The sequence below is a fragment of the Neomonachus schauinslandi genome, chromosome 14 (assembly GCF_002201575.2).
Source record: "Neomonachus schauinslandi chromosome 14, ASM220157v2, whole genome shotgun sequence".
Taxonomy (NCBI): domain Eukaryota; kingdom Metazoa; phylum Chordata; class Mammalia; order Carnivora; family Phocidae; genus Neomonachus; species Neomonachus schauinslandi.
The window spans coordinates 85847611-85860365 of NC_058416.1; the positions used below are offsets into that span (position 1 = coordinate 85847611).

The window sequence follows — 12755 nt, forward strand, 5'->3', positions numbered from 1 at the left end:
CAAACAGAATTAAATAAATTGACATTTTTGGGGTCTAGTTATATATACCCTCAATTCCCTTTCTTCTAGGAGGAGAATACATTTCTATAAGCTAAAGGGCAAAATGCATTAATATTTTTTCACATAAAATGGAATTCTTAATTTTCATGTCATATGATAAGGATGGGGAAAATACAGTTTTCTACCATTAGAGGTCACTATTTCTGTTATTTCTAGGATTGCTCTCTCAAAGTTAATCTATTAATAAAAATACATATGTAAATATATATAAAAATATATATGTATATTTGAAGCTTTACAGTTGATTTACAAACAATCTTTGGATCATCTTTTGTGTGCCAGGAACTCTGCTAGTTGCTAAGAAACTCCTAGGCCCACAGAAAATCCATTTATTTTTAGGCTTGGGACGCCTGGGTGGCTCAGTCGGTTAAGCGTCTGCCTTCAACTCAGGTCATGATCCCAGGGTTCTGGGATCGAGCTCTGCATCAGGTTCCCTGCTCTGCAGGGAGCCTGCTTCTCCCTCTCCCTGTCGCTCCTCCTTTTTGTGGTCACGCTCTCTGTCTTTCTCTCAAATAAATCTTAAAAAAAAAAATCCATTCTGTGAAATATTTTTTTTGTCATTTCCTAAGCTGATTTCCTTTTTTTTTTTTTTAAGATTTATTTATTTGAGAGAGAGTGAGCACACGAGTCAGGGGAGGGGCAGAGGGAGAGAATCTTCAAGCACACTCCCTGTTGGGATCGGAGCCCCACGAGGGGCTCAGTCCCACAACCCATGAGATAATGACCCAAGCTGAAACCAAGAGTTGAACACTGAGCCACCCAGGCACCCCCTAAGCTTATTTCTTAAACACCTTTTCTACTCATACCACTGTCTCAAAACAGTTTTTGTATGTTTAAATTATAAAAGTGAATTAAGCCTAAAAATAATTTTAAAAGGCTTAACATGATAATATGCTGCCAGGTGCTCTGGCTAAAAATGTACATATTTTATTTGAAGCTGGAAGATGTCTTAAAATTACACTTTTATGTTAAGTTCAGAACTTTTTCCCTCTCATTGAAGATGAAGTTCTTCACATAAGCTTAGAGACATGTTTCATTTGTTTGTACATACTGCTTATAAGAAGTTTGCAATTAAAGTGAGGATACCAGTTCACATTTCTGGGGTCCTGACGGTCCTGTAAATGAGGCCTCATGGGATTGAGTGATTGCCTCAGTTCTCCCAGGCCGTAAAAGGCAGAGCCTTGGCCAGACTGTGGCAGCTGCAGACTTCCAGGCCCCTTTCCCCTGTGCTGTCTTGTTTAGGCTCCTTGCTCAGGCAGTGATCAGCGGAGTCCAATACCTCTTTGTTTTCTGTGACCACTTTGTGAAAATAGGTGGACCCACTCCACTTGGGTCTCTCAGCTAAACCCAGCCATGTAGAAAAGTATCTCATCTAGGAAAACATATTTCCAGTGGAGTTGCTTCCTATGCAATAATAGATTATTCTAAAGTCAGGGATTAAGGCAAAATTCAGATATATTTAAAATTACCCTTGAGGGGTGCCTGCCTGGCTCTGTGGGTGGAGTGTATGATTCTTGATCTCGGGGTCATGAGTTTGAGCCCCACGTGGGGTGTAGAGATTACTTAAAAATAAAATCTTTAAAAAATAAACAAATTATCCTTGAACTCCAAATAAAGTAGTTGGCTTTTGTTTAGGGGCCATACTGAATTCAAAACAAGTATCTCTACACACTAGGATTTGCACCCAGCATGTCACAGTGCTGTTAATACGAGAAGGGGTTGGAAGTGAGATCAAGAAAGAGTCACAGATGCCTTGTGGGCATTGCTTCTACTGTTAAAGTAGCTGTGATTCCTTTTATTTTTTTTTCTTTGTGCTTATGATCGAATTCATAAGCTAGATGCAATTCTGCATAAATAATGCAAATCCATTACATTTATATGCTTTCATTATGGTATTGACTCATGTAATGCAAAGAAATAAATTCAAAATTGAGGGGGGCGCCTGGGTGGCTCAGTCGGTTAAACGGCTGCCTTCGGCTCAGGTCATGATCCCAGGGTCCTGGGATCGAGCCCCGCATCAGGCTCCTTGCTCAGTGGAGAGCCTGCTTCTCCCTCTCCCTCTGCCTGCCTCTCTGCCTACTTGTGCTCTCTATCTCTCTGTCAAATAAATAAATAAAAAATCTTTAAAAAAAAAAAATTTGAATAGAAAAGACGTAGTAGTTTAAACCTGGCCACTGTGCTTGTCTTCACATTTTCGATTTTGTGCACAAGGATTACCTTTGAAAGCGAGGTGATACTACAGACCCGCATTTGAAGGGCTGAGCATGAACCATGTTGGGGAGGAGAGAGGGTGCTGTGCGTAGACCCCTGTCACTCTTTCCTCTCCTTGGTCCCCTGACCACGGACAAACACTGCAGAACAGCGGTCCAGTGGAGTTGCAGTCTATAGTAAAGTGCATGCCTTTGTCCTTAAGTGTTTTTTTTTTTTTTTAGATTATTTATTTATTTATTTATTTATTTGAGAGAGAGAATGAGATAGAGAGCATGAGAGGAGGGAGGTTCAGAGAGAGAAGCAGACTCCCTGCCGAGCAGGGAGCCCGATGCGGGACTCGATCCTGGAACTCCAGGATCATGACCTGAGCCGAAGGCAGTCGCTTAACCAACTGAGCCACCCAGGCACCCTGTCCTTAAGTGTTTTATGCGATGTCCATATGTGAAGTGATAATAAAAATTTTTATCCTTTTTCATCCATGAGGAAAATGACCTGTAAAAAAAGTGTTTTATGAAAGAACCATAGATACAAATTTTTATTTAGATTGCATCAGATTTACTTAAAATTGATTCATGTAGAGGGTTATTTTATACATTTAGCATGAACTTGTTATAAAGATACTGATGTTTTTCTTTTTCTTTTTTTTTTAAAGACTATTTATCTATTTATTTATTTGGCAGAGACAGAGATAGCGAAAGCAGGAGCACAAGCAGCGGGAGTGGGAGAGGGAGAGCAGGCTTCCCGCCGAGGCGGGAGCCCGATGTGGGACTCGATCCCAGGACCCTGGGATCATGACCTGAGCTGAAGGCAGACGCTTAACGACTGAGCCACCCAGGCTCCTGATACTGATGTTTTTCTTAAGCATTTATTGTTGATTTCTCACTTCTGTGTGAATCACTTTATTTCTCCTAAAGAATAATATTAATGTTTTTTTTCTGATATTAGCCCTTGTACAGCACTTTATTTTATTTATTTTTTTTTTTGAAGATTTTATTCATATATTTGACAGAGAGAGACGCAGCGAGAGGGGGGTGGGGAGTGGGAGAGGGAGAAGCAGGCTTCCTGCCAAGCAGGGAGCACAATGTGGGGCTCAATCCCAGGACCCCAGGACCATGACCTGAGCTGAAGGCAGAAGCTTAACGACTGAGCCACCCAGGCGTCCCTGTACAGCACTTTAGATTCTTTCCCTCCTCTGGGTTCTCATTTACCAAGTTCTTTTTTTTTTTTTTTTAAGATTTTATTTATTTATTTGACAGAGAGAGACACAGCGAGAGCAGGAACACAAGCAGGGGGAGTGGGAGAGGGAGAAGCAGGCTTCCCCCGGAGCAGGGAGCCCGACGCGGGGCTTGATCCCAGGACACTGGGATCATGACCTGAGCCGAAGGCAGACGCTTAACAACTGAGCAACCCTGGTGCCCCTCATTTACCAAGTTCTGAAACTGTTTTTAGAATATGGCTTTCTTGTGCCCTAACTCTAGTTAGTGGCGTGTCCATGTTTCAGCAAAGTGTTGATGGTCTTTGTAAAATAATGAAGATTAAAAAAAAAAAAATTATCTCTTTGCTGTCTTTTTGCACTGAGAAAAATTGAGTATATAACTATGTGTATTCAAGAGAATTCGGAATCTTAATTACCTATCAGGTGAAGAGTTTTCAAGAAGTAGAAGATCTTTTTTTTTTTTTTTAAAGATTTTATGTATTTATTTGAGAGAGCATGAGAGGGGGGAGGGTCGGAGGGAGAAGCAGACTCCCCACTGAGCGGGGAGCCCGATGTGGGACTCGATCCTTGGACTCCAGGATCACGACCTGAGTTGAAGGCAGTTGCTTAACCAGCTGAGCCACCCAGGCACCCAAGAAGTAGAAAATCTTTAAAGGAATGCTGGGCAAGTTTATCTGCTATGCGGGCACTTCATAAACACAAGTATCTTTGGTCTTTGGTCAGTGACAATATATAGGAAGGGCCTGATTGTGAGATTGTATCAGACTCACTTGCATACTGGTAAAAATCATGATTCATTTTTTTATACCTTGTAATGTTAATTTTTTTTTCTGTTGATAGAGGTAATATGTTGTTTGGGTTTTTACAATGCAAATGCATTCATAAGTTACTCATGTAATGTGAAAAAAATTTAAAAAGTAATATGTATTTTGTCATGCCCCCCGCCTTAAAAACAGAGAGGAAAACAATTGTCATTAATCCTCCCATCCAAAAAAGCTTTTTTAAATACTTATGTGTATTTGCTCTCAGACTTTTCCTGTGTGTTTGTGTATACAAACATACAGTGTGATTTGATCATACAGTTGATACAATTCTGAATCCTTTTTTGACTCACCATTAATTATATTGTGAAAATTTTCAGATTTGGTGAACGATCTAGTCCGAATCACAGATTAAAGCTCTTCCCAGCCATGCATTTTGCAAATTTTAAGTTCAGGAACAAGGGGAAAACAAGTTACTGGAACACTAAATTTTTGGAAATGAAAAGGTTTGTGTTGATATGGCTGATGAAAAATATTTTAATAATATTTGTTCTTAAATAGCAGAGAGAGAAAAAAGGAAAGATGAGTTACTTGATATTGCAAAGTCAAAGCAAGAACGTACAAATGCAGAACTGCATAATCTGAGACAGGTATGTCCCCAGTTATACTGTTCTTACTATTTGGGAAGCATTTATAAACAAACATCAAATGTGGAAAAGTGTGTGTCTGTCGATTTTTGTTTATGGTGCTTTTGGAATCCTAACTACATTAAAGGTATGTCATATTTAGCAGAGCTGATAGGATCTTGCTTATGGTAATGAAAGGTTTGGAAACTAGTTATACTAACAAATCTGAGTGCTAACATAGGAAAAATAAAAGCAAACATATTTAGCATATTTCTCTATCACTGATCTGTTTTAGCATTGGAATGTTGGCTCATTATAGTTTTGTTGTCACATCTTATTGATTTATCAATATCTACGGCAGATTTATGTAAAACAACAGAGTGATCTGCAGTTTCTTAATTTTAATGTGGAAAATTCTCAGGAATTAATACAGATATATGACTCAAAGATGGAGGAATCAAAGGTTCTGGAGTCCAGGTAATCTTAGCAAGATGCTATTAGTATGATCTTGTATTTTATTTTATCATTCAGTCTATTTATGAAGTACTTACTATGGGCCGGTATCTACTATCATTTCCTATATGGTAGGGAGTCAATAAATATGAGCTAGTAATTGTTGTTATAATCCTGGGTTGTAATGAGACCTGATCTTAGAATTTTAGGCCTGATCCTGATTTAGCCACTTGGTAAAAGAAATTCATTAGCCTTATTTGTGTGTCTGTTGTGTATAAGACTTTGAGCTCAAGTAGAAACCAGAGGTGAGTCATTTACTCTTTCATGCGGACTCAGAGTTTAGTGTTTAGCACTCACTGGGCTGGGAATGGGGAAATAAAGATACATAGGATATGGTAGTTGCCTAAAAGAAAAAAACACGAACGAATGGTATAAATAACTGTAGTAGTTGTTCAGCTAGCTGAGGGTGATCTCTGCTTTTAGCTGGATTTTCCTTGTTAATAGAAGGAGACACCTTTTCGTACCTATAATCAGTGTGTGAACTAAATTGGTTTTGTAAAGTTAAAATATAAATATATGAGGTGTGGTTTAATTTAATAGGCATATAACTGTCCCACAGTTAAATTTAGTCTACTTTTCCACACAGAAGTGTGACAAGGAGTCATGAATGGGAACAGGAATTAGGGAAGTTCCTGGCCACCAGGTGTGACCGTGCGGCTCCTTGGCCTGGCAGTTAGTAGTTGCAGGAACCGTTGGAAGGAGCAGCTCTTGCTACACACAGAGTGACTGCTGTGCCGGCTTTGCTTTTCTTTCCAGGCCTTCTGCTGGGGGTGTTACACTCTTGCTTTGTGCCCTGGCTGCTGCCACTGCTGGTTCACACCACACCGGCCCGGAGTGCTCTCACAGGCCAAAGCCCCTACCGTATTGGCTATTCCCTTCTCTGTACTTGGTTGCCCCTGGGAGACACTTGGGCTAGATGAGTGAGGCTGTTCTTTAAGAGTGTGGAATGGCCTGTGCTCTTCCAGGAGGTGGGGGTTGAGTTTTCTGAGGGCTCCGAACTCTCCATGTCCAAATACCTGAAGACAGTTTATGAAAAGGTTTATCATGTTTGTATATATTTTCATTTTATGCACACCTGTCATTCTTACTTTAGACCAGCTTTCAGTATGTCGCCATATAAATATCCAGCAGATAACTGGGATGGCCGTGAATGCTGTATCTTCCCACTGTGTCTCTGTTCCTTGAGTCTCTGTCCCCTTTCAGTCCTGGCTTTACCTCTGTTTACTGTGAAACTAACAGAATTAGGAAGAGGAAATAACAGATCAATCAAGTATTTACAGAACACTTAATGTTTGGGAAAGGCTATCCTAAAGTGCCAGGAGGATTAAAAATGCCTCTACATATTAAGAAACTTAGGAGTCTATTGAAAGACAGGATATGTGCATGAGAGTGAGTGAACAATATAGTTATAATAGGAAGTTCGCTGCCTGATTAAGTAGATCATACACACAGTAAAACGAGGACTGCGGTATTGGCAGTAAGCACGGTGGGAGTTGAGGATGGGAAGGGGAAAGTGAGCATGTGGGCTTGCTGGTCAGAGAGACTTCGTTAAAGTTGGGCTGAAATCAGGCTCTGAAGAAAGAATACACATTCTCCCTTATGTTTTCATTTCAGACAGATGGGTCTTAATAGGATTTAGCTCAACGAATAAGCTTTAGGTGAAATATCTAAAGTGACAGTATCAAGTGTATCTTATAACTTCTGTTTTTTGTAATGCCACCACAGCAGAGACATGTGTTTGTCAGACCTTGAGAATCACCGCCCAAAAGTCGATATTAAGAGGGAGAAAAATCAGAAGTCATTGGTTAAAGATCCAAAATTTGAGACCACGTTGATTCAGCAAAATCGGTCAGACAGGAGCCCTTGTGATCTGTGCAAAGAGAAGAAACGACAGGGTAATACTTCATTTGGGGAAAAAGGTGTAATTGCTATCTCATCTCTGTTTACAAAAGACGTACTGGAGAAGCAAAAGTCTTGGTCTCTGGGAGGAAAAATGCAGATCGAATCAGAAAACAAAAGTACATTGTGCAAGATCCATGCAAAGTCACCAAAAGGTAATGGGATCGGGATTCAGAATGAAGAGAAACAACTCTCTGAAACATCCACCTCGTTATCTGATGAGAAACAGTGGCATGATGTCAATGTGTACCTGGGCCTGGCCAGCTGTTCTGGTTCCAGACAACCAGAAAAGCTGGATGTTGAAAGTCAGGATGACATAGAAAGGTCTGGAGTCTCCTGTTGCCATAAAAATGAAACCTGTCTTGGGGAGAGTGACATGTATGAATCCAAGTGCTGCCACCCGAGTAACTTCATCATTGAAGCACCAGGCCACATGTCTGACATGGAGTGGATGAGCATTTTCAAGCCTTCTAAAGTGCAAAGAATTGTTCGCCATAAATCTGTGTGTACTTGTTCAGAAAGTGCCGGTGGAAGGAAATACAACTCCGCCACGAGGTTAGTAACATTTCGTACTGGGCGACACCGATGCTGGGAAATGGAAGGGGCTGCAGTAGCCTCCGCGTGCTTGCTGCTCCGTGGAGAGCAGTGTTTGCGAACACAAGTCGTGTCTGAGGCAGACCCGGTACTCTCTTTATCAGCACGTAGGCTGTTGAGTTTTCGATTGTGCGGAGACCATATTAGATTCCAGTGAAGAGTTTGTACCTAGGACAGCTTCTGAGGCAAAGGTTTTGTTTGAAAACAAAGCCAGTTGTCATGAGTTGGGCAAATAAGTTTTTTTAAAAAAACTAACAGTGGGGTCACTTTACAGAGTAGAATGCTGCTCTGGGGCATTCCTCACCCCTGGATCCAGTGTGAATTGATAAGCTGTCTATGCAGAGATCACACTCCCTAGACCCCTGATAAGAATTTTGCTGGCCACCTCCCCACCCCAATGGCATATTTACATATCCAACTGCTTCTGCCTTTCTGTTCACTTTACATTTCCCAAACTTTCTTTCCTTTTTTTTTTTTTTTTAAGATTTTATTTATTTATCTGACAGCACAAGCAGGGGGAATGGGAGAGGGAGAATCAGGCTCCCCGCTGAGCATGGAGCCGGATGTGGGGCTTGATCCCAGGACCCTGGGACCATGATTTGAGCCGAAGGCAGATGCCTAACTGATTGAGCCACCCAGGCGCCCCCCCCAAACTTTCTTATTTTTTAAAATCATGCAAGAAAAAAAATTTTTTTACGTAACAAGCTGGTAAAAGTTAATAGTTTTTTTAAGAGGAGAAAATGGATTAGTTATTAGCATATGCTGCATTATTCAGTCTCGTCTTATTGTTAGAATTGCTAACTCTTGTGGTTGAGGGGCGCTATAATAATATTTGCTATTTTTAAATAAAAGCTAGCCCTTGGATCTTAAATTACAGAAAGGACAAAGTTGCTATATTGAGAGCCTTATTTTAATCATCACACTGACTTTCCTAGGACTTATGATAAAAATTTCTTTCTGGTATTTTCATTATTTGGATTTTTCTTTGGCCCTTTGAGGAGCCTGAGTCATTTAAAAATCATACAGATAGTTATTCTGTCAGTTCTGAACTTTAAAAAAAATGGTTGTCCCACTAAATGTTATCTATTCATATTAAAGATTTTCTTTAAACAATTGCAAGTATCGGGGCGCCTGGGTGGCTCAGTCGTTAAGCGTCTGCCTTCGGCTCAGGTCACGATCCCAGGGTCCTGGGATCGAGGCCCGTGTCGGGCTCCCTGCTCCGCGGGAAGCCTGCTTCTCCCTCTCCCACTCCCCCTGCTTGTGTTTCCTCTCTCGCTGTCTCTCTCTCTCTCTGTCAATTAAATAAATAAAATCTTAAAAAAAAATAATTGCAAGTATCAATAGGGCACAGCTGCACATTGTTCACTAATGAACAAACAACACACATATATTAAGGGAAAACTTTATGTTAGTTTTAAGAGCATATTGGACCTATCTTAAATTTAACATAGGAGGGCGCCTGGGTGGCTCAGTTGGTTAAGCGACTGCCTTCAGCTCAGGTCATGATCCTGGAGTCCCAGGATCGAGTCCCGCATCGGGCTCCCTGCTCGGCAGGGAGCCTGCTTCTGCCTCTGACCCTCCCCCCTCTCATGTGCTCTCTGTCTCTCTCATTCTCTCTCTCAAATAAATAAAATCTTTAAAAAAAAAAAAAAATTTAACATAGGAAAGAAATTCAAATTTAAATTTGGAGTTTTGGGTGCCTGGGTGGCTCAGATGGTTAAGCGTCTGCCTTCAGCTCAGGTCACGATCCCGGGGTCCTGGGATCAAGTCCCGCATCGGGCTCCCTGCTAGGCGGGGAGCCTGCTTCTCCCTCTGCCTCTGCCTCTGCCTCTCTCTCTCTCTCTGACTCTCATGAATAAATAAATAAAAAAAACATTAAAATAAATAAATAAATAAATAAATAAATAAATTTGGAGTTTTGTTTCAAGACCCTTTTGACCTCCCTGGCTTGAAATAACCCAAACGACCTGTGCTGTGGGCAGAGGTGCATGCCGAGACGGCACATGCCAAACACGTGATTAAACAGAAAAGATAATTATGTTTTCCTAGTTTTCCTTAGATTATAAGAACTTACTGTGTACCTGCTCTATTATCAGACCACCATTCCGTATGGCAAATAGGGCTCTAGCTGTAGAGGGAGAAGCCGCGGCAGCCTGTTCTCCTTCAGGTGCGGGGAACGTGGGAGGAGGAGGCTCCAGTGCCTCTGGTCTGTTCCAGAACAGCTTTTGCAGTTCACTCCGCTCTGAGCCCACACTTTAAGAACATACCAGACGCGTGGCTGCATGTGTCTCTTCTCTAATACTGAGGACTTACAAAAGAATTAATAGCTGACAATGCTGTTCTACTTTCACAAAAGGACTTTTAAAAACCATTAACAAAAATCAACTTCAGAAACCAAAAACCCAAAATTTTCACAAGTTTTTTCCTCCCTTTTGGATGATCCCGTCCCTTGAACCTTCTTTTTTTGTTTTCTTGTTTTTGGAAGGGGGAGGGAAATTCTCTGTTCTGTTGTTAACCCTTGCACTAAGAAATTTTGATTTAATTCTTACTGCAGAGTATATGCATTAATTTATAATATTCCACTCAAGTATTCCATTCAAATCTATAATGTTCTACTCAAACTTGAGCTTCTTCATTAAAAAGAAAAACAACTTTTTTGGGGGGGGGGTCCTGTTGAGATACTTTTAAGTATAAGACTATGGGTGATAATATGTTTGATACTGTTTTAATAAAGTTGTCTGTTTCTGTTTGGTTTTATTATTTATAGTGAGCTAATTGCCATCCAGCATTCCCACTGTTTGGGTTCTTCAAAATCTGCCACAAGAGAGGATGAGAAATTAATAGAGACAGAGCCCTCTTCTGATACAAAGAACTCACCTAAGATTTTGTTATTAAACAAAGAGGCACCATTATCCACTGACAAGGTTTGTGTTTTGCTTAGAAATACCCAGTTTATTCAAGCAAAACTTCTCCCCAACATACTTTTAATTCTTCTGTAGTACTGCTTTTAGTGAGCTTAATTTTGGTCATTCTTCAGTTTTTTTATTTTAATTACGTCATTTAACCGAAGTCAGAATTTCCTTAAAATATTCTCCTATAGGTTAAGTCTAGTTAAAATGTCCCTCAGGCCCTCCAGGTGATTGGTAGATATATATATACATACATGTATATATATATTGAAGGCTATAACTAGCAGTGTGCACCTACATTCAGATTTAACATGTTTACATTTGCCATATTTGCTTTATTTTTCTTGTTGGAGAAATAAAATGTTACAGATAAAGTGTGAGTCCCATGCACCATTCTCCCCATGCCCCAGCCCCCCCACCAGTTAATCACTATCCTGAAGTTGCATTCATGCTTGTTCTTACACTTTTACCTATGTAAAAATATATATTTAAGCACTACATAATGTTGTTTTATGTTTAAAATGTACATAAATGGGGGCGCCTGGGTGGCTCAGTCAGTTAAGCACCCCAGTCTTGATTTTGGCTCACGTCGTGATCTCAGGGTCCTGGGATTGAGCCCCACACTCAGCGGGGGAGTCTGAGATTCTTTCCTTCTGCCCCTCCCCCTGCTCTTGCACACTCACATGTGCTCTCTCTCTTAAATAAATCTAAAAAAAATAATAATAAGGGCGCCTGGGTGGCTCAGTTGGTTAGGCGTCTGCTGTTGGCTCAGGTCATGATCTCGGGGTCCTGGGATCAAGTCCCACATTGTCAGGCTCCCTGCTCAGCGGGGAGCCTGCTTCTCCCTCTCTCTCTGCTGCTCCCCCTACTTGTGCTCTCTTGCTCTCTCTGTCGAATAAATAAAATATTTAAAAATAAAATAAAATGTACATCAGTGGTAAAACACTGTCTTTATCCTTTTGCAATATGATTTTTTCCAACTTTGTGAATATTTTGTGACATTTATCCATGCCCATACTTGAAGACTTAGTCTCTTCATTTTGATTTTTGATTGATGTGTAGTCCATTGATTTGAATACACTCCTCCTGATGGTCAGTGAGGTTGTTACTACATTGTCACTATTATGGATGAGCCAGTCAGTATCTTCACCATAAATGGGATCTTCATTGCAGCTCTTTCACAGAGAAAATAAGTTCAAGTGAACTTAATTACTTTTGGTGTTATTTGGGGGGAAGATAATGGGCTTTGAAATTGATCTGAGTTCAGATCTTTGTTTTGCTTTGTCTTAGCTCAATGACCTGAGTAAAATTATTTACTTTCTTTGAGCCTCAGTTTCTTATGTGCAAAGATGCAATAATAACATTACAGTTGCTTGGTCTAAATGTGATACTACGGGGCCTAGCCCCTAACGGGTATCTGATGAGTGTTAGTTCTCTTTGTTAAAAATCGACTCTACCAAGTGTTGACTAGAATCTGGAGCAACACAGACTTTCACTGGTGGTGGGGAAATTCATTTGGGAAAACACGTCGATAATTTCTTAAAAAGTTAAATATACACCTATCATATGACCCAGCTATTCCACTCCTAGGGAAATGGAAACATGTCCACACAGGGACTTGCATGTGAATATTTAAAGCAGCTTATTCATATTAGCTGGAAAACTGGAAACAACCCAAATACACATCAATAGGTAAAGAGACAAACTGTGGTGTATCCATGCAATGGAGTACTTCTCGAATAAACTCCTTACACATACGTAACATGGGTGAATCTCGAGATAATTACTGCTGAATGAAAGACGCCAGACAGACAAAAGTATGAAAGTGTTTATATAAAATTCCAGAAAATGCAAACTAGTCTCTGGTGAGAGAAAACAGATCAATGTTGCTTGAGAATGAGAGGAGGGACTCAAGAGGAAGGAATTCCAAAGGAGCATAGGTTTTGATGAATAGGATCCCTGTTCA

The 12755-nt window shown here is 40.5% G+C and overlaps 1 protein-coding gene across 2 annotated transcripts in view; it reads left to right on the forward strand.

The window, feature by feature from the left end:
• Positions 1 to 12755, forward strand: part of CCDC62 (coiled-coil domain containing 62) — a 41369-nt gene that overhangs the window by 13777 nt on the left and 14837 nt on the right. For both annotated transcript variants that reach the window (XM_021698531.2, XM_044920946.1), the window contains exons 7-10: positions 4810 to 4898; positions 5236 to 5351; positions 7113 to 7841; positions 10648 to 10804. In XM_021698531.2, the coding sequence (XP_021554206.1) occupies positions 4810 to 4898; positions 5236 to 5351; positions 7113 to 7841; positions 10648 to 10804 (1091 nt within the window). The remainder of the gene's footprint in view (positions 1 to 4809; positions 4899 to 5235; positions 5352 to 7112; positions 7842 to 10647; positions 10805 to 12755) is intronic.